General features: G+C 38.6%; 3 protein-coding genes across 7 annotated transcripts in view; all 3 read right to left on the reverse strand.

Annotated features, from left to right (window-relative positions):
* Window positions 1–7071: 7071 nt before the first annotated feature.
* On the reverse strand, window positions 7072–7796 carry LOC6031135 (leukocyte elastase inhibitor; the record flags this gene model as incomplete). Its single annotated transcript, XM_001841927.2, has 2 exons — window positions 7072–7299; window positions 7571–7796. Coding segments are annotated over 2 exons (354 nt in total), but the record flags the coding sequence as incomplete, so codon positions are not given.
* LOC119770088 (leukocyte elastase inhibitor-like) lies at window positions 7752–8620 on the reverse strand. The gene has a single exon (XM_038264293.1). The coding sequence runs from the start codon at window positions 8607–8609 to the stop codon at window positions 7800–7802; it is 810 nt and encodes a 269-aa protein (XP_038120221.1). The 5' UTR covers window positions 8610–8620; the 3' UTR covers window positions 7752–7799.
* A 3759-nt stretch (window positions 8621–12379) lies between these two features.
* The window catches only part of LOC6031134, a 34603-nt gene continuing 21493 nt past the window's right edge, over window positions 12380–25489 (reverse strand). For all 5 annotated transcript variants that reach the window (XM_038266200.1, XM_038266201.1, XM_038266203.1 and 2 more), the window contains 4 exons: window positions 24298–24430; window positions 14114–14922; window positions 13780–14052; window positions 12380–13718 (listed from right to left, as the gene is read on the reverse strand). In XM_038266200.1, the coding sequence (XP_038122128.1) occupies window positions 13340–13718; window positions 13780–14052; window positions 14114–14922; window positions 24298–24430 (1594 nt within the window). In that variant the 3' untranslated portion in view covers window positions 12380–13339. The remainder of the gene's footprint in view (window positions 13719–13779; window positions 14053–14113; window positions 14923–24297; window positions 24431–25489) is intronic.

The following is a 25489-nucleotide window of genomic DNA, read 5'->3' on the forward strand; positions in this document are numbered from 1 at the left end:
CCTGGGACCCTTTGGCAACACTATGAGCTATGTGGATCACTTTGGGATGTTCTGGGTCCTCCAAAGTGTCCTAGAATACAGATCTTGGAGTCTACCGCCGTAACAACACGATTCTACCAAGTTTCCGATTATGGTTCATATTCAGTGATGTCCCTGGGACCCTTTGGCAACACTATGAGCTATGTGGATCACTTTGGGATGATCTGGGCCCTCCAAAGTGTCCTGAATACAGATCTTGGAGTCTACCGCCGTAACAACACGATTCTACCAAGTTTCCGATCATGGTTCATATTCAGTGATGTCCCTGGGACCCGTTGGCAACACTATGAGCTATGTGGATCACTTTGGGATGTTCTGGGTCCTCCAAAGTGTCCTAGAATACAGATCATGGAGTCTACCGCCGTAACAACACGATTCTACCAAGTTTCCGATCATGGTTCATATTCAGTGATGTCCCTGGGACCCTTGGCAACACTATGAGCTATGTGGATCACTTTTGGGATGTTCTGGGTCCTCCAAAGTGTCCTAGAATACAGATCATGGAGTCACCGCACAACACGATTCTACCAAGTTTCGATCATGGTTCATATTCAGTGATGTCCCTGGGACCCGTTGGCAACACTATGAGCTAGGATCACTTTGGGATGATCTCGCCCTCCAAAGTGTCCTGAATACAGATCTTGAAACTACCGTAACAACACGATTCTACCAAGTTTCGATCATGGTTCATATTATGATGTCCCTGGGATTCCTGGCAACACTATGAGCTATGTGATCACTTGGGATGATTCGTCCTCCAAAGTGTCCTGGAATACAGATCGAAGTCTACGTTGTAACAACACGATTTACCGTTTCCGATCATGGTTCATATTCAGTGATGTCCCTAACTTTGGCAACACTATGAGCTGGTGTGATCACTTGGATGATCTGGGTCCTCCAAAGTGTCCTGGAATACAGATCTTGAGTACCTGCCGTGTCAACACGATTCTGCCTCTAGCCGATCATGGTTCATATTCAGTGATGCTGGGATCTTGGCAACACTATGAGCTATGTGATCACTCTTGAGATGTTCTGGGTCCTCCAAAGTGTCCTAGAATACAGATCTTGAGCCTGCCGTAACAACAATTCGACTCGCTTTCTGATTATGGTTCATATTCAGTGATGTCCCTGGGCTTTTTGGCAACACTATGAGCTATGTGGATCACTTTGGGGAGCCTGTCCTCCAGTGTTCTGAACAGATCTTGAGTCTACCGCCGTAACAACACGATTTGTCAGTTTGATCATGCTCAGTGACCGGGACCCTTGGCAACACTATGAGCCATGTGGATAACTTTTGGGATGTTCTGTCCTCCAGTGTCCTAGAATAAAGATCTTGAGTTTACCGTCAACAACACGATCACCAGTTTAATTATGGTTCATATTCAGTGATGTCCCTGAACCTTGGCAACCTTCTGAGCTATGTGGATCACTTTTGGGATGATCTGGGCCCTCCAAAGTGTCCTGGAATACAGATCTTGGAGTCTACCGCCGTAACAACACGATTTTACCAAGTTTCCGATTATGGTTCATAACCATGATCGGAAACTTGGTACAAGATCTGTATTCCAGGACACTTTGGAGGACCCAGATCATCCCAAAAGTGGTCCACATAGCTCAGAAGGTTGCCAAAAGGTTCCAGGGACATCACTGAATATGAACCATAATCGGAAACTTGGTAGAATCGTGTTGTTACGGCGGTAGACTCCAAGATCTGTATTCCAGGACACTTTGGAGGACCCAGAACATCCCAAAAGTGATCCACATAGCTCATGGTGTTGCCAAAGGGTCCCAGGGATATCACTGAATATGAACCATGATCGGAAACTTGGTAGAATCGTGTTGTTACGGCGGTAGACTCCAAGATCTGTATTCCAGGACACTTTGGAGGACCCAGAACATCCCAAAAGTGATCCACATAGCTCATAGTGTTGCCAAAGGGTCCCAGGGACATCACTGAATATGAACCATGATCGGAAACTTGGTAGAATCGTGTTGTTACGGCGGTAGACTCCAAGATCTGTATTCCAGGACACTTGGAGGGCCCAGATCATCCCAAAGTGATCCACATAGCTCATAGTGTTGCCAACGGGTCCCAGGGACATCACTGAATATGAACCATGATCGGAAACTTGTAGAATCGTGTTGTTACGGCGGTAGACTCCAAGATCTGTATTCCAGGACACTTTGAGGACCCAGAACATCCCAAAAGTGATCCACATAGCTCATAGTGTTGCCAAAGGGTCCCAGGGACATCACTGAATATGAACTATAATCGGAAACTTGGTAGAATCGTGTTGTTACGGCGGTAGACTCCAAGATCTGTATTTCAGGACACTTTGGAGGACCCAGATCATCCCAAAAGTGATCCACATAGCTCAGAAGGTTGCCAAAAGGTTCCAGGGACATCACTGAATATGAACCATAATCGGAAACTTGGTAGAATCGTGTTGTTACGGCGGTAGACTCCAAGATCTGTATTCCAGGACACTTTGGAGGACCCAGAACATCCCAAAAGTGATCCACATAGCTCATGGTGTTGCCAAAGGGTCCCAGGGACATCACTGAATATGAACCATGATCGGAAACTTGGTAGAATCGTGTTGTTACGGCGGTAGACTCCATGATCTGTATTCTAGGACACTTTGGAGGACCTAGATCATCTCAAAAGAGATCCAAAGGGATCGAAGTGGTCCCAAATGGTCGTGAGGATGTGACTGGTAATAACTAATTTCATTTGCTTTGAAAAATCGTTGTAAACCTGAATTATCTTCAACATTTTCTGAAGTTTCCAAATTTCAGGTTTTCAGGATGTTCTAGGTCGTCAAAATGGCCATTAACAACCACTCAAACATTTTTTCCTAGGTAGAGAAACTCATAAATTACAACTTTGCTGAACAATGTTATATGTTTTGAGCATTGTGTGATTTTATACAACCGAATTTCGGTATGGGTCATATATGACCCATCAGGCCTGAAAGGGTTAATTGACTTAAATTTTCAGTAGTGCAGATTTCAGTAAATTCAGCTGAATTCAGTAAGGCCGTTGCAAATATTTTTCAAAGTTTATGTCGCCCCTCAAAATCGGCCTGAATAATCAGGGGCAAAGAAAAAAATTCGAAAAACTTCAAAATTTTAAAGAAAAATAGAGTTTAATCAACTGAAAACCAGTTAAAATGCATTTTCCTGCGTTTATAATCATATTTCGCATGTATGAACTTCTTTGAAAACATTTTAAATTTTCATGAAATACCAGCGTACAGTCCCACAAAAGGGTTTTTTTTTTCGCGAAAAAAATCCCTCAATATCTCGATAATTGAAAACTAATGATTGATAAGCAACTAGACGCGTGCGTGTAAAATGTATTTTAAAACACTTTTTTCATGCAAATGTTGAAACCTAGGCTTGTAATTTCAATATATATTTTTTAGAGATAGTTTTGACGGGCAGAATTTTGTGAAAAATAATTATCATATTTTTTATACTAAAACTTGTATCCAAGGCGTTAAAATTCTTAATTTGACCTCCTAGACCAGGGGTGACCAAAGTATGGCCCGCGGGCCAATAGTGGCCCGCGAAGTGATATTTTTTGGCCCGCGAACCCATTTTGAATGATCATGTGAAATGGCTAAGTGGTCAACGGGCAAGTGGTCAATTTAGCACTTTTTCAAAATTAAGGTTGATTTTAAACTTTTTTATGCTAATCTTTTTTTATTTTTTGATGATAAAATAACCTTGGATTTATCAGTATTTTGATCCCTACTTTAGGATACAAATAATTTGTTCAAAATATTTTATAATTAAAACAATTTTACACGTTTCAATGTAAGTGAAACTAGTAAATATCATCAAAACTTTCATCAAACATTTCTAGAAATATAAAAAAACGTTCAAATTTGACTTAGGTAGAATTCTGTAATCGTTTCAAAAATATAAGTTTTCTTTATTAATTTGCAAGTCATAATGACACTGACCCAAACCCTCAAACTTACATTGCACTTCCTTCGGGATTCGAACTCATTACAGTTAGATAACGAATCTGATTGACCATTATTTGAAAATTGGCTTGAAAAACCAGGAGCAAAAATATATTTTCAAAAACCTTCAAAACATAAAAAAAATTAAATTTAGGTGCAATCAGCTGAAATTAATTAAATATGTATTTCTTGCATTTAGAATCATTTGAGCATGTTTGGCTTTATTGAAAATAATTTGAACTTTGGTTAATTTTCGCTGAAATGTTTATTTTAATCTTATTTTTTCTGAAAACAATGATTGCAGTTTAATTATATGGAAGCGTTAAACATTTTCTAACATTAAAAAAACACATTTACATTCAGCTAAAAACTTTTTTTCAAATACCTGAAACAATAAAATCAACATTACCGATAGAAAACCGTAATTTTGAGGTTTCTATTATTTTGAATTGACATTAATTTTTTTAAATAACAGATATCAAATCTTTTAAATTAAAATAACGTAATTAATTTTTTATAACCTTTTTTTGTGAATTTGGCCCGCAAGCTCATTTGAGCTTCAAATTTGGCCCGGCCTTCAAAAACTTTGAGCACCCCTGTCCTAGACTCATCTTCACGCATACATATCGACTCAGAATCAAATTCTGAGCAAATGTCTGTGTGTGGTGAGATGTTGATCAAACAAATTGCACTGGATTATCTCGGCTCTGGATCAACCGATTTTGTCGGTTTTGGTTTCATTCAATCCGATTTGGGGGGTCCCAAAATTCGCTATTGAAAAATTAAAAGTTTAGTAAAGTACTCCAAAAGTTATCCTTAAACAACGATTTTAACAAAAAGGTAGAAGATTTAATAAGGGTGGTTTTTGTAAGAAAATTTACCATGTTATACATTCTTAGAAAGGTATTCAAAATCCTATCAAAAGTAGTGCCCTGAATTATGAAGATCTGATTACACAATCTGATGGTATGAATAATGTGTCAATGGCCGACCGGGAATGATACCTTTTATAGCCTTAACAAAATTACTTCAAGAAGCGCTTTTCTGTTCATTTTTCGATACGTATATGAAGACATTTCCGACGATTTTGTTGATCTGGCAACACTGTCCTGAAATACTGTGTCTTTATAAATTATAGACCTATTCAAGACTCGACCTTTATTGAATTTGTGTGAAATTGGCTTAAAATATTCCCATAACATCAGAACAAATTTTATTCTCCATCAGTTGTGACATCTTTCAAGGAGGCATACAATTGACTTTTTATTTTATTCATGCATACTTTATTTGGTTCATTTGGGTTAATTTTAAAATTGGTCAAAACTGTCATCAATCGTTCCCCGATACAACCTTTCGTAGTGTAACTATGTAAATATGAGTCAGGTACGAGTAAAATAGTGGTAAACAAGTAGTAATTTATCAGCTTTAAACCCAGAACCTTTTCATTCGAGAAAAATAACCGTAATCATTATCAAAGAATAAACCAAACCAAATGAAACATAATGAAAATCTACCAAGTGGTCCAAAGTAGCTTTTGTGTTAAAATAGAAGATTTGAAAATTTATACGCACGAATTTGCAGAAAAACCTACAAAAAATAGCGTCATATTTTCGTACCATTGTAGTTCCACGTCTTTAAAAGTTTATAAGGAAAAAGTTTATTCTAATAAACCAACAAAAGTGATATCAAACAAGTCCTACAAAAAACCAAACTTATGCCATCAGCATTGGCACAGGTGACTGTTGCGAAAACTTTCCCGAGGAATTAAACACTGTTTGTACTTCAGATATTTTTATATCAGATTTTAAAGCTCTAAATCAAACATCTTCGACGCTGCCCCAAAGAGATTGAACAAGGGCCAGCGATAAAACAATTGTTATTCGTCTGCTGTTTCGGAAAAAAGATAGTTATCACCTGAACTTAACTCTGTTTCCGTTTTTGATTATTTTATAACGAGCCTTATCAAGAGTTTATAAACTGTACCGTTGACGACTTTAAAAATCTACTTTAACTCTGTAAATAGTGTAAATAGTCTCCTTAAGAAGTAACACTAGCAAAATGATGTTTAGGAATCAAGAATCAATCAAATTTCGTTCGATTTTTATAACGAATTCAACCACATTGAATGAATGCTTCTTCAGTTTCGTTGTCGTTTCAAACTAAAACGTGAAATAAAAAAAAAAGAATCAAGAAACAAAACAAACGCTTTGGTATACTGTAAACGCTTTACATTAAAATTTCGAACGAACGGAGCATCGCCGGTTCACAAACACGAAACGGGAAGGTGGAGTTTATCAATCGATCTGGTAGGTTACTGATAGTGGTAATAGATATGTAATTGAAGTAACTAACAACAAGAACAAAATTTAAACACGCATCGTTACACCCTAGGTCAGATAAAAAAAATAAAGGTAGAAATTCTCGTTTAGTACTCTAGCAGTTAGCGACCATGTAAGATATATGAAAAATTCATCAAATTAAAGCTATAATAATAAAATATTAAACTTAACACACAACTTGAAGGAAACAAAGAAACTATAAAAGGCCTTAGAAATGACACAACACAAAACTGACACACTTACAGAAATAATAAACAAAAAACTAATTCAGAAACTGGTCAGCGCGCGAAGTGACAAGTGGAAGAGGGACCGCAGTTTCGCAGCAGAGTTTTTGTAACTAGACGGAAACCGTGATGGTATCATTTTTGTAAGATAAAAGTACTTGAACGCTCAGATATAAATAAATCACACACACACACAATACTGCACCTAACTAGACAAACTGGATAGAGGTCGATTCTTTTTTGAAGATTTCTTTTTCCAGGTTCTAATTTACGCTAAAGATACCATTTTTCATCTTCACCACACATGTCTTAGCGAGTAGAGTAGTTGACAGAAATCGAATACTGTGTAGTGATGTCCAGAAGCTACCTTAAAAATCCCTCACCTACAGGCACACACACACTCAAAGAGATAAACAGAGAAAAGCATTTATCATGGACAAGTGGAAGAATGGCAGAGAATTTTGTTTCTAAATTTTAAATAAAACAAATAAGTAATTTCTAAAATCTTATGATCAAACTGAAGTAGTTTTATTCAACGTGTAATATCACTATCACTAGATTGAGGTCAAAGTAGGCTAGACGAACGAATCTTGATTTATCCCTCGTAATTGGAGTAGTGCCCAATGAACAGAATATCCTTCGTCGATTCCTTGCGAACGATGTACATAAATGGCCGATCTACGTCGACATCCCACGATCCAGATATCAGGTATGATTGAATTGCTGAAAAGACATTTAAATTTGATTTTGAGCTACACTAAAACCCCCGATTACGCTCAGGCGTTACGCTTTTTGTTAGGTTGATTTCTCGAAAACAGTGTAATGTTTCTACAATCTTTTAAAATCAATTTGTAGATCTGCACAAGACGTATAAATTGCTTTAAAAAGATTGCAAAAATGTTGCGTCGTTTCAGAGAAATCGACGAAATACAAAGCGTAACGCCTGAGCGTAATCGGGGGTTTTAGTGTATCTTTATAGAGCTTAATTACTCACCAGCAGCTGCCGCAGCTTGCGTCCCCTTCTCGTCCACCTTGATAAAAGCCGACTGTTTGACCTGTCCCAGTTTGGACAACCTCGTCGCAAGCACCTGGAACGCTTCCTGGTCGAAAAGTTCCCCAAGTCCCATCTTTTCGAGGGTCGCTTTCGCGTCCAATTTTTGCTCGATCTTGAACCGTGGAACTCCCAGCCGTATATTTCCATACCATTTGTCCTCATTATCAAGCTAAACCAGCTGTTTATAGTGATCGGCAGTGAAGTGCTTGATAACGTGCTCAAGGTCAACCTCTTTCCTCGGCAATAGAATAACCATCGAGAGATCTGAACGCCATCCGTAGGATAGCTTGATCGCATCCGTCATGAGATCCTCCAGATACATTCGGGGAAGCGTTCCATCCACCTTCATCATGTCCACTTTGTGATCTCCGTCCAAAAAGTGGAACGTCTGCTTCTTCGTTTTCTTCTCATCGAAGAACCCCCAAGAGGCGTTCATAACCATCACGTTGATCAGCAGCGAAGTCACATCTCCGGAGAGCTCGTCAGCCTTCAAAAACTCCGGAATCATTCCCCTGCTAGATTCGTTGACCCACGAGTTGACGCGCTCAGCGACCTCGCTTCCCTCAGCAAAATTCACTATCTCCGAACCAGTCCCAAAATTGTCCCTCAAATGGGCAACCAACTCCGGATTAAGCGGCGCGTCCGGCAGATACACCCTGGACAACATCTCCAACATTCTCTTCCGCTCGTTAACACGACTCATCGCCCAGTTCGTCTGCTCGATCACTCCCAACCCATCCGCTGGCAGATACAAACCATCGCGCAAGATCCGTGCCGCGTCCGGGGTGGCCACGTGGTGCATCATCGCGAGACCACTCCGGATGGCGATCGGGGCGAGGATCGCGTTCTGCCGAGCGGTGTAAGCACGCTTGAAAAAGTCCACCGCGAAACGAACCGAGCCGCCACCGTCGGAGGACGATGCAACTGCAGCAATGCCACCGCAAAACAAGACGAGGGCGACGACGACGTTAGACCACATTGTAGAGAAGATTGATTGCGACTGATTGTGGAGAGAGTTGGGTTCGCGGCTTTTTATAACGAACGCGAATAGGTTCAGCAGATTAACCTGTTTTGTTTTGATTTCTTCCAAAGGAACCAGAATTCCCCAGTATAGAGGTACGGATTTTCCAAGAGTCAAACCTCATTATTCTTGGAGATGAAGGATTCCTATGATTTTAGCTTGTTAGTGTATCGTCTACAGCCCGAGAACACAATGTGCTGGATGTATAAACTAGACATAATGTAAAAAATAAATTATAAAAAACACGAATAAAAATACATTTTTTCATGATTCGATTATCCGAAGTGAAATTGTACCAAGGCCTTCGGATAGTCAAATCTGGACAGTAATATAAAATATTGCAATAAAAACTATATTTCCGTATTAACTTTTCAATAGGGCAAAACCTCAGATGTAAACAAGCAGCCTATCCCTATCTTACTCAACGTGAACTGTCACTACACCCAAAGATAAAGAACGAGAGGATAGTCCTCACGAAAAAAAACGTGAGGAAAGTGCTATATTGCGAGAGTATAGTCCTCTCGCGTGTTCATCCGTTCATTGGAACAGTTCATCCTATTGAGTGGCTTATATGGACACATGACCGCCACTTTGTCACCGAACCGCGGTGCCCATACGGCAAAGGCACGGTTCAATATGCCGAAGGTCTTGGGTTCGAGTCTCGGTACCGGCACTTTTTTTTATGGATGAACTTTTTTTGAAGATGAACCCATGAGTAAAGTACTCTCGGTAATTTCGGGATTTATCCTCTCAGTCCGCACACAGTACCATTTTACTACCGAATCGTGCTCTTTATTCTCTCGTATGCCGATGCCCAGTTCTGGGTGTAGAGCTGGTAGTTTACATCTACGGATTCACCCTATTCAAATGTTATTACGGATTTATAGAAATTAACGATTTTTGCCTTTATTTCAATAGATTAAAAAACGAAGTTGACCTTATAACTGTCGGCCACCATTGCTAGTACCAACCACTATAGTGTCTTCCTTTTAACTACAAAGACTTCGCCGCCCTGGGCTCCTAAGTGTTTGAGTACGGTACGGAGCGACGGCGCCGGATACCCATATTTACATTTAGAATTTTAGAGCGCCCGCCGCGGGATTCGAACCAACTACCTCTAGATTGTGAGTCCAGTGCGCGGTCCGATTGATCCACACGGACGGGACAAATAGATAGATTATGCGTGAGATATATTTAAAATGTTAGCAGAGATATCAGCAATTTACAACAAAATCTTCCGACGAAGATCTGGCCTGATGTTGGTAATGGTTGGCATTAATGGCAAATATATCTTCATAAGGGACATAAGTGAAAAAATAACTTTTTATGATTTAATCCGATTTAAACTTGTTCCTGCTAGCAGCAAGGCTTCATCCATAAAGTACGTCACGCTAAAATCGGCCAAAAATTTATAAATACATAAATATCACTTAAGTGGCCATACCTCGAGACAGGGTTGCCAGATCATCAATGTTTTAGGCTCGTTGGAAAGGTCTTTTGATAACCTATCCAACGATGGGTCGGATGATGGACCCGGACATAGTTTACATACATTTAAGTGAGATCCGGATATATGTGAAAACACATTTTTATACATAACTTTTGAACTACTTATCGAAACTTCAATCTGTATAAAACTCGATCTATGGGACCCTAAACCAAGTCGAATGCAACAGGTTCGGGTCAAATCGGTTCAGCCAGTGCCGAGAAACATAAGCTAGTTTGTTGGTCACACACATACATACACACACACATACACAAAGACATTTGTTCAGTTTTCGATTCTGAGTCGATATGTATACATGAAGGTGGGTCTACGACGTTTTTATACAAAGTTCATTTTTAGAGCAGGATTATAGTCTTACCTCGGTGAGGAAGGCAAAATTCATGCCATTTCAATAACAAATATTGTTAAAATAACAAAAAGTGATATGGAATTTCATGAAAAATCATTTATTACACAAAAGTTCAATAACAGTTAATGTTATCATAACAAAATTTGTTATTGGTCTATTATTGGTTGAAAGCCAAAAAAATCCTAACGACGAATAACAAATCTTGTTATAAATAGCATAAACTGTTATTGGCCTAGTATTTTCATATATCAAAAAATGTTATTCCCAAGTTATTTCCGTCTGCTCGAGAAGTTTGCGAATATGTAAACATAATATTTTGTCCTAAAATCATGTTTTTATTGGTTTCCCTAACATTTATTTATTTATTTATTTATTTATTTTTTTTGTTATTCGAGTGGTGTTTTGCCTAAATTTATACATTTAACATCTAAAAGCTCTGTGTTTAAGAAGTTAAAAAGCAAATTTTTGTATTAAAGATAAATATCAAGAAAGAAACATCTAGCAATTATCGATGAAATGGTCGATTTTTCAGAACATGGTACAAACTAGGGCGTCCAATTTTCCCGGGTTATGAAATTCCCGGGAAACGGGAAAAATAATTGGTGATAATTTACACTTCAATCTTAACAAGGACAGCAGTTTTTAAGATAGCTTAAAATACATTAAAAATCGCTCTTTGATGTGCTTTGGAACCGCAATTTTATATATATTTCTTTTTTATTTATTTATATAACATTACTACAAAAGCTTAAACAATTTCATTTAAACTGTCTAAAACAACAACACTTTAGATAAGTTTAGAATTTTATGTTTTATATTAAAACATATTTTAAAAATTATCCCTATGTCACTACCGCCAACTGGAGATAACCGAGACTGCAGTCTGAATAGATACAGGAGATTTTAGAGCAATAAATTTGGAAATCAGTGTACTTATTGTTGTGTAATATCCCTGTTGTAATTAAAATCAATCAAAACAATCAGAACATTATGTAAAAAATGGATAAAACAGCAGTCTAAATTCCTTACTTTTTTAAATAAATAAAATTTAATAGAAAATATTGAAAGCGCAAGGCGGATCTGTAAACTAAATTTTCAGCAATTTTCCCTAGCAAGCCAAATTAATGCTGATACATGCCGAATACAAATAAGAATGCTTTAAAATTCTTATCAAGTACTAAGTATTAAACTATTCATCTATTTCCACAACCAAATCTGAATTTCCAAACCAAAATTTGATTTGTTTTCAATTTCGGGAATTAGCGGGACAAAATTTAAAAAATCCCGGGATTCGGGAATTCCCGGTTTTGGAAAAATCCCGGGATTCGGGAATTCCCGGTTTTGGAAAAATCCCGGGATTCGGGAATTCCCGGTTTTGGAAAAATCCCAGGATTTTTCTCCCGGGAATTCCCGGGATGGACGCACTAGTACAAACCAAGCGTTTTTAATTTTGAGGGGATTTATTTTGTGTTTATACCTTTTGATATTTATAATATTTTTCATTTTTTAACGATCTTCTCAAACTAACACAGTTCCGTTTAAATTAAATATTTAGTTTATAATATAAATCACAAAAATTAAAATATGAGCAAAGAAGTAAGCATTGCCACACAAAAAAAAATGCCACACAAATTCCCATCCAAAAATAATGAGAACAGATGAGTTTTAGTTTTGGTTTTATTTACATTGAAAAATTTAATTATTTGTGTTTTCGATTTAATTTCAGGAAGAAGATCAAAAAAGTATCCCACATCGTAGCAAATTGGTGTAGATTGACCCTTTATCATTATGATTCGTACAGAATTGTAGAAAATTGTAATTAAGATTTCTAAGTTGACAGTGATATTCGACCACGAAAGTGAAAACAGCGCGTTGCATATTGAAAAACATTTTATTTTAATCTTGCTCGAACTTGCTTTTTATCGAAAATGACACAACTATGATGGCGTTGAAGTAAATGTACAATTTTATAAATAGTCTGTAACTCTTATCTACCAATTAATGTTGTACGATGATTTCTGATCAATACTTTTACGTAATATATCGCATATTTGTTTCTTTGTAAGTCAAGTTAACGTGTTTTTTTTTTCAATTTTTAAGTCAATTTTGATACAAAAATTTACATCAAGGAAGCCAAATATGTCGCTTTATCGCCTAAAAAAATGGGTAAGATTATTACAAAACTTTGCTTGAAACGTGAATAAATGTTTAAAACCCGGTGTGAAATGCTTACTCTGCATAACTCCCTGTGCGTTACTTTTTTTGCCAGCATTATTTTATAGCAAACCGGAAAAGCTACAACGAACGGTATCAAAAGCTCTACAAAACACTGTGACTTGTTGGATGTACAAAAATAAGCAATTCTCTCCTCTCTCAATCACTCCTCTCTCTCTCGGTTCAGCTCCTCTACATTTATAGCAACAACGTGTTCATGAAGAGATTCGAAATCGGGTGCGCTTTCTTGCTTATTATGGCTTGCTGAGGTGCTTTTTGTAACGTGGTGCACGTGCACTTCACCACCCGCCCTACCACTATCGCAGCAGTAGGCGGTGAAGCATGGAAGGAGGAGGAGGAGCTTCAAAACGGAGCTGTAAAGGCATCTCTTCTCAGGTTGCTTTGATGTGTCGAATCGAATTCTCCTGCGGTAGCTACTGCGATTAAAGGCTTGCTTGTTGTACGGATTTTATATGATTTGCTTTGTGGATTGACTTACAAGTATATAACTTTTATCTACGAGGATCGTCGAGATTTTTGTGAGTGGGGGAAAAAAGTGTCAAAGATTGATCGTATTAAGGCTTCTCTAGTGTGTATGTGTTTTCCTGACGGAAGGTTTTAAATCGTCTTCTTCTGCACATTGGCCACAAACTGGCCGAGCACGTTGCCCCGCGGGTAGTACGTACAAACCACGATGACCTTGCCGCTGCGGGTTTGGCCAACGCCAACGCCCAACTCGCGCGTTCCCTTCCAGACCATCTGCGTAAACTGGCCTCCCTTGATGACGCCCCGCGGCTCAACCGCGAACGCGTACTGCTTGACCTCTTCGTACCAGGACCGGCAAACGTCCCTCGGGTTGGGTTTGGCGTGCCGATCGGAAGACCACAAACAGTACAGATTCTCGCCGTACTTGGAGTTCTGACGGTACGTGAAGCGGTCATCCCGGGCGAGGATCTCCGCCCACTGCTGCGCATCCCGGAGGGGTTCCTTGTGTAACCTGGAAAACGACCCAAGTGTCAAGTTTGTTTCCTGAACCCAAAAAGGTCCCCAAAACTCACACCAAGTCCGGAGCTCCGTGCCGGCGCCGGTACTCGTTGTGATGCCGCAGCATCGCGCGCGAAAACTCGTCAAACTGGTCCGGATCGTTTTCGTCCACGATGCGCACGTGCTTCTCCGGCTTGGGCGTAATCACCTTGCAGTCGTCGACCAGCGGCCTGTCCACAATAATCTTTGGTATCTCAAACCCGCCCGGCGGGGCCACGTTCTTCGCGAAACTCCCGATGTAGTTTCCCGGTGGATCGTAGTTGGCCACGACAAACACCTGACCAGATCTGGAAGAAAATCCAAGCTATCGTCAGTACCGAGTGGCAAAAAGAGCCTACTTTGACCCACCTATTCCTAGCTACTCCAACCCCCAACTCACGACTGTCTCGCCACACGACCTGCGTAAAGTGGCCAGTCTTGAGCGTGGCCGGTTCCTTCCCGTACACGTGCGTCGGTTCCTCGCTGTACCAGTTCTCTACCGGTTCCCGCCCGGTAATGACGACGTTCGCGTTCGGCGAGCTCCACGAGCAGAAGATGTTCTCCCCGTACTGGGAGTTGCTCCGGTGGACCAGAACGCCACGCGCAGCGATCACTTTGGCCCACTCTTCCGCGTACCGACAAAGGCGTTTGTTCATCTTCATTGGCAGGACGCCGTGCTTCGACCGGTATTCGTTGTGTGCCTTCAAGCATTCGAGCTCAAAATCGTTGAAGATCGACCTGCGAAGCGAACTCTGTGACGCGGACAACGATGGGGACTTGGTGCGCAGGTTGCTGATCGAGGGACTCTTGGAGCACCGGGTTGGTTTTGGCGTCGTCGAAATGTACCCGTTGCTCACATTGTTGTTCCCAGCCCTGTCCAGCGATTTGTGGCGTACCTGATCCTTGAACAACGACTGACCCGTGGTGACCAACGGGGACGTGTTGTTGTTGTTTCGGTCACTCTTGCCCGCCTGCTCCAGCTCGGTTGTCGTGGTCAAAACTGTGCGCAGCGGGCTGATCGAGAGACGCGGCGATCCCATTAGCTTGCTGGTGGACAGCGATTTGGTCATGTCGTTGCCGCTGAGATCGAACTTCTCCTTGAAGACCACGGTACGGTCTGGTTTGTGGCCCTTGTACGTCGAGATGGTCTCCATCGTGATGACCTCGCATAGTGGGTCCTGGGAAGAAGAAAAGTTAAAAGTTTAAATTGTTGACCAGTTATTTGAATTTTTGTACAGGAATCAGATTTGCGGTAAACAGAACGAAGTAGGCCTGCCCAGATTGCATATTTTTTCATACTGAACAAATCACTGAAACACCGGAAGAAAACATTTTGCATCATTAATTTGTTTATACAGGCATCATTCAATTTTGGAAGTTGTAAATATAAGAATGCTATTAAAATTTTTTAAAATCAGTAACTTGAAAATAGATTTTCGGATCGATTTGGAGTCTTTGGCAAAGTTGTAGGTAAAATCTATTTTTTTCAAAAAAAGCACAAAATAACCAATTTAAAAGAATCCTCGTTTTTTGGATAAACTTAAGGTGACAAAACCGACATTTTTTTAGCTATGGCACAAGTTGAACGAATTCCATTTGACAGTGCTGCCAACTTGTCTGAAATTGTGGAAAAAGTCGATGATTTTTTAAGTTTTCCTGTAAGTAAGAGATGTAAAATAAAATATCTAATCGAAAAAGTACGACAGCCCAGACCCTATTTTTTGAATGCCTTGGATAATCGAATTTTTGAATAATTGAATCACAAAAATAAATTTTGATGTCTTATTTTTGATTGTTTAGCTTATGTAGAACCCCTAAACTATGCAAAAGAAATTTTAAATCCAAGATGGTGGCTAAAATGGCGGTAATGAAATACTGTAAAAATGTAATTTGTAATTAAATAGGCAATCATCAATCCAAAATTGAAATAAAAAGGGTAACAGAACTCGAAAAATAGTAAGTCCTCTGTGTGGGCTGTATACAGAAACTTCAAAAGCATTCATCATTTCCTAGTTATATTGTGGAGCTGGAGAAAACATCTTATTTTTCCTGTTTTCTTTTCAAGCAAATGTATGGGAAAATTCCTGGATTTTTTTGAAAAAAATATTTATAAGGGTGACCAAGGTCATACAGTGGACTCTCTGGCTGTCGATCTTCTCGATATCAATATTGCTCCAGCTGTCAATAATTTTTTCAGTTCCCGCAAATAGATTGCTTTGATTTTTCGTTCTATAATTTGATAAATCCCGCTCTTGACGGTCCCTTCAGCTTCAATATCGACAACGAGAGAGTCCACTGTATAACAAAACGTCGGTTTAAAGTGGCAATAATTGGACCAAGTGGTGCACGATATCTTTTTTTACCACAGTGGTTTTTTTTCCAAAAAAAATGGCAACATTGTCAAATGAGTTTTGACCAAGTAGCCATAGCTCAAAAATGGCATTTATTTGAAAAGATAAAATAGTACACTCAAAGTATTTGAAAAAAAATACATAAAATAAATTTCCAATAAATTTGCACATTCTTCTATACTACAACATTTTTGGTAATAATTCTAAACATTTTGCTTAATTTTTGCTGAATTTTTGCTCAACATTTAAAGTAATTTCTTTCATCAGCATTTGAACTCTAATATTTTTCTGAAAAGAACAAATTAAACGAAACAAGCAATAAAAAAAACAAAGTTGGTTAATCCCCAATCACGTAGAACCGTTTTGCACTCAAATTTCCCATAGGGCTTCAAACCCCGTTCCGGTTGGTTATTCTCAAGGCCGGAGATTATTGAAATCGAGAACAGAAAGCACACCGGCAATCAACGGATTCCGAGATGAGTGTCTTGCGAACCTTCGTGGTGAACGGACACTAGAGCTGCGGTATTTTTTACTACCTAAGCTCAGAGTTATTTCAAAACAAAATTCACAGTCTTTTTAAAGACTACCTGAGTTATTTTCCAAAATTCTAAACAGTCTTTTCAAGACTAACACCACCTGAAATTTTGTTGTATTTTACAAACGAAGCCATCTTTTTAAGAGAACTTTGCTTGCAAAATGCGTCAAAACAAAGGTAAACGCAAATCTTCTGAAGATTTGGTCGTTACGTCGGTGAAGCGTTTGAACGCTAAACCGGCTAACGGAAACAGAAAAAGAAAACAGCCTCTTCTGAGGTCTGATTCTGATTCTGAATGTGAGGTCAATCCTCCAATTCCATTGACAAACAGTTTCGGTGTTTTATCCGAAACTGATGACAAGGAACCTTCTCCTCGTACTGAGCCTTCTGCCGTCGAGAAACGAGTAAAGGCTCCGCCAATTGTAGTGACTTCCGTCTCCGATTTGGCCAGCTTTCGAACGCAACTGAAGAATTGCAAGGAAACTTGCAATTTGAAGGTTTCGTTCCAGCTTGGTCGAAGAGGAGAATGTCGCTTGTTGACGGAATCTTTACAAGATCACCAAACTTTTGTTGGTTATTTGAAAACCACAAACACAATTTCTACACGTATGAGACCAAGAATGCTCGTCCATTCAAGGCGGTCCTGAAAGGTCTCTCCAACGACTTGTCGGTGGATGAGATCAAAACGAACTTAAGGTGTTGCTTGGCTTTGCCCCATCCCAAGTAATACCAATGAAGAAAAAATCAAACGGGAATATTTCTCGCTTTGGTTTGACTTCACAATTTTATCTGATTCATTTCAACAGAAATGAAATCAACAATTTGAAACTTTTGGACAAAGTTCAGTTTTTGTTCCATGTACGGGTAGTGGGAGCATTTTAAGAAACATGGCGGTAATGGCCAGAATCTGACCCAGTGCCGGCGTTGCCAGGCATTCGGTCACGGTACTGATCATTGCGCCATGGTTCCAAAATGCATGGTTTGCGGGGATTCTTCTCACGACAAGGACAATTGTCCCGTGAAAGAAGTCACCCAATTTAAATGTGCAAATTGTGGTGGAAATCACAAATCAAATTTCTGGGATTGCCCCATCAGAAAAAGGTTTTGGATTCTCGTGCTAAGCATCAGCCGAAATCCAAACCGAAATTTTCTCAAAGTCAGGTTGTACCTGCATCTTTAAATCAAACGTTCGTGCTGTCTCCTCGAATGAAGAGCTAGAAAAATACTTCTACCATTGAAACAGGCAACGGCATTTCTTATGCTAACGCTGTTTCAGGTTCATCCAAAATTTTAAATCCTCTACCAATCTTCCTGAAATTGGCCAGGTACCTCAAATTTCATTTGAAAATGTTTCTGCTGGCAACGCTTTGGGATCTTCTGATCTCGGCGATGTTACGTTTGAAAAATGACTTTTTGCAAAACTCACTGTTTGGTTTGATTCAAACAATGAGTAATGCTACATCCATGATGGAAGCTATCCAGATTGGATTAAAATTTGCGAATGATGTTGTTCTTACCCTGAAGTTTAATCATGGATCTAAGTAATTCCATCAATATTATGAATTTTAATGCTCGCTCTTTAAAAGCGAAAGAAAATGAATTTTTCAACTTTTACGAGTTCATAACGTGCATGTTGCTGTTATAACCGAAACATTTTTAAAAACTGGCACTTATTTGAAAAGTGATCCAGATTATAAAGTTATAACTAATAACCGAATGAATCGAAATGGCGGTGGAGTTGCAATAGTTATCCACCGTAGTATGACTTATAGCACGTTACGTGACTTTAAGTTAAAAGTTATTGAAAGTTTGGGCATTGAACTTGAAACTTCTTTTGGGAAAATTATGATTGCAGCTGCATATTTGCCATTCCAATGCACTGGGAAAATAAAAATTATTTCAAAGGGGATTTGAATAAACTTACTCGGCATAGATCTCGATTTTTGATCATCGGTGATTTTAATGCCAAACACCAATCTTGGAATAATTCAAAAGTAAATTCCAATGGTAAAATTCTGTTCAGAGATTGCACTTCTGGTCTTTATTCGGTTTTATACCCGAATGGGCCAACTTGCTTTTCTTCTGTTAGAAATCCATCAACAATTGATTTGGTGTTGACAAATCAAAGTCAGTATTGTGGTCCTTTAGTGACTCATGCTGATTTTGATTCTGATCATCTTCCAGTAACTTTTTCACTTTCTCATGAAGCAGTTACCAGACCCAATAGTTCTGTGTTTAATTACCACAAAGCTAATTGGGACAGGTATCAGCATCATATTGAGAATAATTTAAATCATGATTTTGTTTTAGAAACCAAAGCTGATATTGATTCAGCCTTGGAATCTTTAACTAATGCAATTTTGGATGCTAGGAATATTGCTATTCCTAAAGTCCAAGTCAAATTTGATTCTCCCATTATTGATGACGATCTTCAGCTTTTGATTCGTCTGAAAATGTTCGCCGAAGACAGTATCAACGTTCTCGTGATCCTGCACTGAAGCGAATTCAAAAGATTTGCAAAAGGTTATTGACCACAGATTCACTCTCCTGCGAAATGAAAAGTTCGCAAGAGATGTCGAACAAATTAAACCTTATTCCAAACCTTTTTGAAACTTTCAAAGGTTCTTAAGAAACCTCAAAACCCATCCCTTCTTTAAAAGATGGTGATAATATTCTATTAACTAATGGGAAAAGCTCAAAAACTTGCTCAGCAGTTTGAGAGTGCTCATAATTTCAACTTGAATGTTTTGAGTCCTATTGAAAATCAAATTTCAATAGAATTTCAGAATATTGTTGAACAAGAATTTTCATCAGATGAAGTTTTTAATACGGATCTGAATGAAATAAAATCTATTATCAAAAAATTTAAAAATATGAAAGCCCCTGGTGAGGATGGCATTTTTACATTTTAATTAAAATTACCAGAAGCAACTTTAAGTTGCTTGGTCAAAATTTTCAACAAATGTTTTGATTTGGCATATTTTCCCAGTAGTTGGAAAAATGCCAAAGTAATTCCGATTTTGAAACCGGATAAAAATCCTGCTGAAGCCTCAAGCTATCGGCCCATTAGTTTGCTTTCATCTATTAGTAAATTATTCGAAAGAATAATTCTTAATAGAATGATGACGCACATTAATGAAAATTCAATTTTCGCTGATGAGCAGTTTGGATTTCGCCTTGGGCATTCAACTACTCATCAGTTGTTGAGAGTTTCAAATTTAATTCGAAGCAACAAATCTGAGGGCTATTCTACTGGCGCTGCTCTTCTAGATAGAAAAAGCATTTGACAGTGTTTGGCATAAAGGTTTGATTGCGAAATTGAAAAGGTTTAATTTTCCGATTTATATCGTGAAAATTATTCAAAATTATTTGACGGATCGTACTCTGCAGGTATGTTATCAGAATAGCAAATCTGATCAACTACCTGTACGTGCTGGCGTCCCTCAAGGAAGCATTTTGGGTCCAATTTTATACAATATTTTTACTTCTGACTTGCCTGATTTGCCCCCAGGATGTCAGAAATCACTTTTTGCTGATGACACAAGCATCTCCGCCAAAGGCAGAAGCCTTCGTGTCATCACAAGAAGATTACAAAAAAGCTTGGATATTTTCAATTCTTATTTGAAAGAATGGAAAATTACTCCAAATGCTGCAAAAACTCAACTTATTATTTTCCTCACAAACCAAGGGCTGATTTTCTTAAACCAAAAGTCATCACATTATAAAGATGAATGAGGTAAATTTAAAGTGGGAGGATCAAGTGAAATATCTTGGACTTGCTTTTGACAAAACCTTACTTACAAGGATCACATTGAAAGTATCCAGGTTAAATGTAACAAATATATTAAATGTTTGTATCCACTTATAAACAGGAATTCTAGACTTTGTCTCAAGAATAAACTGTTAATTTATAAACAAATTTTCAGACCTGCCATGCTTTATGCTGTGCCGATCTGGACAAGCTGTTGCTTAACCAGGAAGAAAAAACTCAGAGGATTCAGAACAAAATTCTGAAAATGATTCTGAAACTTCCTCCCTGGTTCAGCACCAGTGAACTTCATCAATTAGCCGAAGTTGACACTTTGGATGTTATGTCCAATAAGATAATTGATGCATTTCGACAAAAATCATTGCAGTCTTCAGCTGCATTGATCCGCTCTTTATATAGTTTATAAGTTAGTTTTAAGGTATCCCTTTTCCCTTTTGTACATGTAGGACCTCCTACATTTGAAATCACTGAATAGCGAAAGCTACAATATTTCATGAATAAATGAATGTTGCTAGTATTTAAAATTGAGGTGAAAAGTCATCGTTTATGATTGGACACTCAATAATATTTTAACTGAATGAATGTACATGGAAAAGAAATTTGAATAAATATAAATTAAAAAAAAAAAAAAAAAAAACGGATTCCGAGATGAAAAGATTGGCTTTCCCGGCGGTGCGTGTTACACCGATATTGGATCGCGCCAGCTCTATTGAGGGATTTCCAAATTGATTGCGAATTTTCGGATAATGGCTTTCACTTTGATTGGAAGAATTATTTTTAGCACTTTCATGAAAACATGCTTTATGAGAAAATATTATTGATGATCGCCTGAAAGTATGCAAAATTATGCCCGACCGTTCTAACCCAATAAAATTCCGAAACACATCATCATGTTCCATTGATTTTTACGAGACTTGTTGGCAGAACAATCGTGAACTTAGTCGAGGTCATGCGGAGTTTGCTCATTTACCCCGCACTAGTTTCTAGTAAAACTGTAGGGAAAAACTTTTCGTTCCGTTTCCAGTGTCTGCCAACTATTCTCTGCAAGGTCGTTCAGCCTCAAAGTTTCCAAAGTGAGGGAAAATTCTACTTCGGGGGTTTCCCCCACACTTTCCTACAGATTTCATTGTCTGCTTTCCGTTCTCATTTTCCCCAATGAAATAGTAAAAAGTTGCTCGCTTTTCTTTGAATCGCTCTTTTTGATTTTTTTTCTCGCTTAAACAGTCCAATAAATCACTCGACTCAATGACTCTTTTTCAACGCTAGCAGGCGATGAGACGGGAACCTTTTTTTCCCAAGAGGCTTGCTTCGATTCAGGCTACCGCCAACATTGTAGCAGCGCCCATTTCAATAAAAACAAACCTGAACTCTCATATCGCAAATATTCACCGCAGCCTGCTTCGACTAAGGCTTGGGCCTTTCTTCGAAATTACCACACGAAAACAAGTTGCACACCAACCACCAGAAACCAGCAAACGACAAAAAAGGCAATATTCGAAAAAAAACAAACTTACAAAATAATGAACATAAGTTTTCATGCCCTCCCCCTGCCTGCTCCGGCGATTCCAGTGGGGTTGTGGTTTGAGAGCGGATGTGCTTTCGGTTTATGATCACCGCGATAAATTCACCTTTATGTGGTTTTGATTGGTGACGATAAATTTGCCACAATTTGCTCTCATGTCGGCATACTGTCGATGATTGAAATTTTTGGATTTGCTTTTTTAGTGATTATTAATATTCGATTATTTTCTATCCATGACTAGCGAAGAAGATAAAAAAAAAACAATTTTTGACCACACCCACATGAACCACAGTGCACTATTGATACAGTTAAAAGGAAAGGAAGTCGTAACTTCCAGCCCGCGATTGGCTCACATTTCAGGTGATTGGGATAGGTGTTTATTGGTGCACACGTCGTCGGTTTTGGTGCACGTCTGGAGACTTTGACGGACGCAGCCCAGGCCCTGGATGTGACGCGGAGTTCTCCCAACAATCGATGTGATCAAATTACGTATTCATGCAACAGGTAGACAGTTAATCAAAGTTGGCGGGTTTCCTTTTGATTAACAATTCCAGTGAAGAATAATGTGTCGCATCTCATTTAACAATTACAAAATGAAATGTTCCTGAGTGATTCTCAATATTTGCGCAAAAAAACCTGATTTTTTGATGTATTTTTGATTTGGATTTTTTTAGGATCCATAAAGGGCTCGGGTGCATCTTTCGAGACGAGATTAGTCTGATCATGCCTTCCGTCGGACGAGGAAGTAAATGTTGGCCCCGGTCTAACCTACAGGTTAGATCTTTAGCTCAATCCAGGTGTAGGAGTCGTCTCCCTGGGTCTCCTGCCTCGGTGGAGTCGCTGGTAGGCAGCTGGATTCACAATCCAAAGGTCGTCAGTTCGAATCCCTGGATGGGCATTGGTGGAAAAAGAGGTTTGCAATTGCCTCAACAATCAAGCCTTCGGACACCTAGTTTCGAGTAGGAATCTCGCAATCGAGAACGCCCAGGCAATGCTGTAGACAGAGCGATCAATTTATTTATTTATTTCTAATTTAAAAAAAAAGTGCTGTGAAAACATTTTTAAAATCTGTATCATTAAGAATAGTTTTCGATGAAATGAATTTATTTTCAACGATAACCATCAAATCATTTTTTCAAATAAAAAATATCCCGAGACGCAGATTTTTGTATATTTACTAGACAATTTTTGTATAGACAGTATAGGTACCCACTAAGGTGACAATAACAAAAATCGACATCGAGGATACCTTCTGACTCCATTGTTTAAACAAAAATAAAAAATAAAAACTAGGCAAAATCTTTTCTTTTAATCGCGAATAACTCGTCAGGATGGACCATGGATCATTTTGCTGTATTCGACAAAGTTGTTTGACATACAATTTTAAAATAAATAAATATTTTTACCCAAAGAATCAAGCCAGGGGGTATCTTTTAAGATTTCCCAAAATTTTATGTTTTTTTCTGTCTGTGGCTGGTGGCTACTCAAAACACATTTTCGAATTCTAGACTTCCAGACTTTTTCAGAATCTATAAAATAGGCATTTTTACCTAAAGAATTCTTGCAAATCATTCATCGAACATTTTATTTAATAAATTTAAATAATAATATTTGCAAGATTTTGTTTGCCAAATATTGACATACACAGAGACTTTTGCTTAATATTGATTCTAAGTCGATATAAAAAGTTCTTTTTCCGAGCAAGATTAATACATATTTAGAAAAACGAGATATACAGAAATTCGTGTAAAATTGTGCTTTAATAAGTTAATTTTGAAGATTTTGATATTAAATTTGAAAATAAATGTTGATTTATAAAGTTCATTGGAAAAGCAAGTTAAATAAAAAATTCTAAATCGCACTTGATGCGATTTTTTAATAAGCAAATTCTATAAATAGATTTGTGAGCGCCTACATGAATATTTATAAAATTTGCTTTGATATTTAAAAAAAAATTCCTACACACAATCTTTCTCCAAACTTAACCGATTTCAAATATTGTGGAAGAATGAAACTGAACTTTACGTTGGTCATAATCGTTGAAATTAAGCTCTATTTTCAGAAAGAGATTTCAACTGCATTTTCATTCTTAAATAAATTAAAATAGTAAAATGAACCTTAGATTTTAAGTTTGAAAAAAAAAAATTGAAAAAATATTTTTCAAACAGGTATGGTGGGATTCCCGATATATACCGACTTTTGGCAAAAAAAAATCAGAAAGTTCCGACGCTTCCGCATTGTTTGCGGATTTTGACAAATTTCCCGCTTTCCCGACATGTGTGGCCATTCTAGTTAAATAAATGTAAAAAGCAAGTTAATTTATCTGAATACAATAGTAACAACTTTTTAAAATAATGCGTCTATTTTTTCACCTACCTTTTGACTACCCTTATGATTGATAACGCGCTGATCCGTTTTCCGCACCATCACAACCCGGGACAGGGAACCGCAATCGTGGGACGCACCGGCCGTCGACAGCTGCGTAATGTCCTTGATGTTTCTTGTTGGCCTGCAAAAAATGTAAGAAATTTTCACATCAAAGTTTGAAACAATTTTCCGGGAAGGTATTGAATGTAACATATTTTTGCGTCCACCCAAAATACCAAAATCCAAAGCAACCCACGCCCGATTTGCGAATCCACACACGTGTCTTAACGCTCCCAAATCACCCCGAAGACTGCAGTCGCCAGCCTACTTGGTCACCGGTGGAATGTTGGGTCGGGAAAATTGATGACGTGATGGTCCGCACCCGCACGTTCCATCATCAAAGGTGGCTCATTTTTCTTTTTTTTTTTTTTGTCCTGTACTATGCCCAAAGTCGGGGAGGGAAAAATAACGGACGTCAACCAGCACTCTAACAGGTGAATCAATCGCTCGACAAGGATCCTTGTTTAGCCATCAACCATCCGATTCGGTATGCGGGCGGCGTGAGAGTATGGCCATAGTCGGAAAACTGGCTTATCTGCAATAGAGGAGAAAAGCAACTCACGACAAAATTTTTAGGCTAGGAATTTTGACAGGTATGATTTTAATAAAGTATTCGCCTCCTTTTCTCTCCCACAGAAAAACTGGGGACAATGTAGCTGTCAAGCTAGGCCAAAATGTTAAAGTCACTCACAAAATGAACTTAGAGTGATTTGAGTTCATTTCTGACGTCACGAGTTTTTCCTCTATTGAAAATGTTGATATGTGTTGGCATATAAGGCAAACTTGCCATTACGACCAGCATCGAAGCTTTTAACTTTATCCTTGACGCCACCCACCCGATCAAAAACAGAAGGGAAAAAGCCCACACGGAGGGGAAAAACCGTGTTTGTTTTCCACCGTTGTCAAAACGAGGGATGATAAATTACCTTGGGCTCAGCCCAGCAAAGCCAGGTGAACCGCGAACCTCATCGAATCATGCTGCGGGCAGGCAGGTCTATATTTTCAGAGTCGACGCGGATGCTTGTCAACAAACATGTCAGCGAGGAGCGTTTAGGCACGTGGCTTTAAAAGCGTGACACGTCACAAAACCGTTTGTTTGCTTTTTTAACGACGCTGTGACAGTCGACACAGCTGATCGCGC

Source organism: Culex quinquefasciatus, chromosome 3 (genome assembly GCF_015732765.1).
Source record: "Culex quinquefasciatus strain JHB chromosome 3, VPISU_Cqui_1.0_pri_paternal, whole genome shotgun sequence".
NCBI classification, from domain to species: Eukaryota; Metazoa; Arthropoda; class Insecta; order Diptera; family Culicidae; genus Culex; species Culex quinquefasciatus.

What these genes read in the sequence shown, in the direction of transcription:
- LOC119770088 (XM_038264293.1), bottom strand. Translation starts at nt 8,609, where the DNA reads ATGTGGTCTAACGTCGTCGTCGCCCTCGTCTTGTTTTGCGGTGGCATT.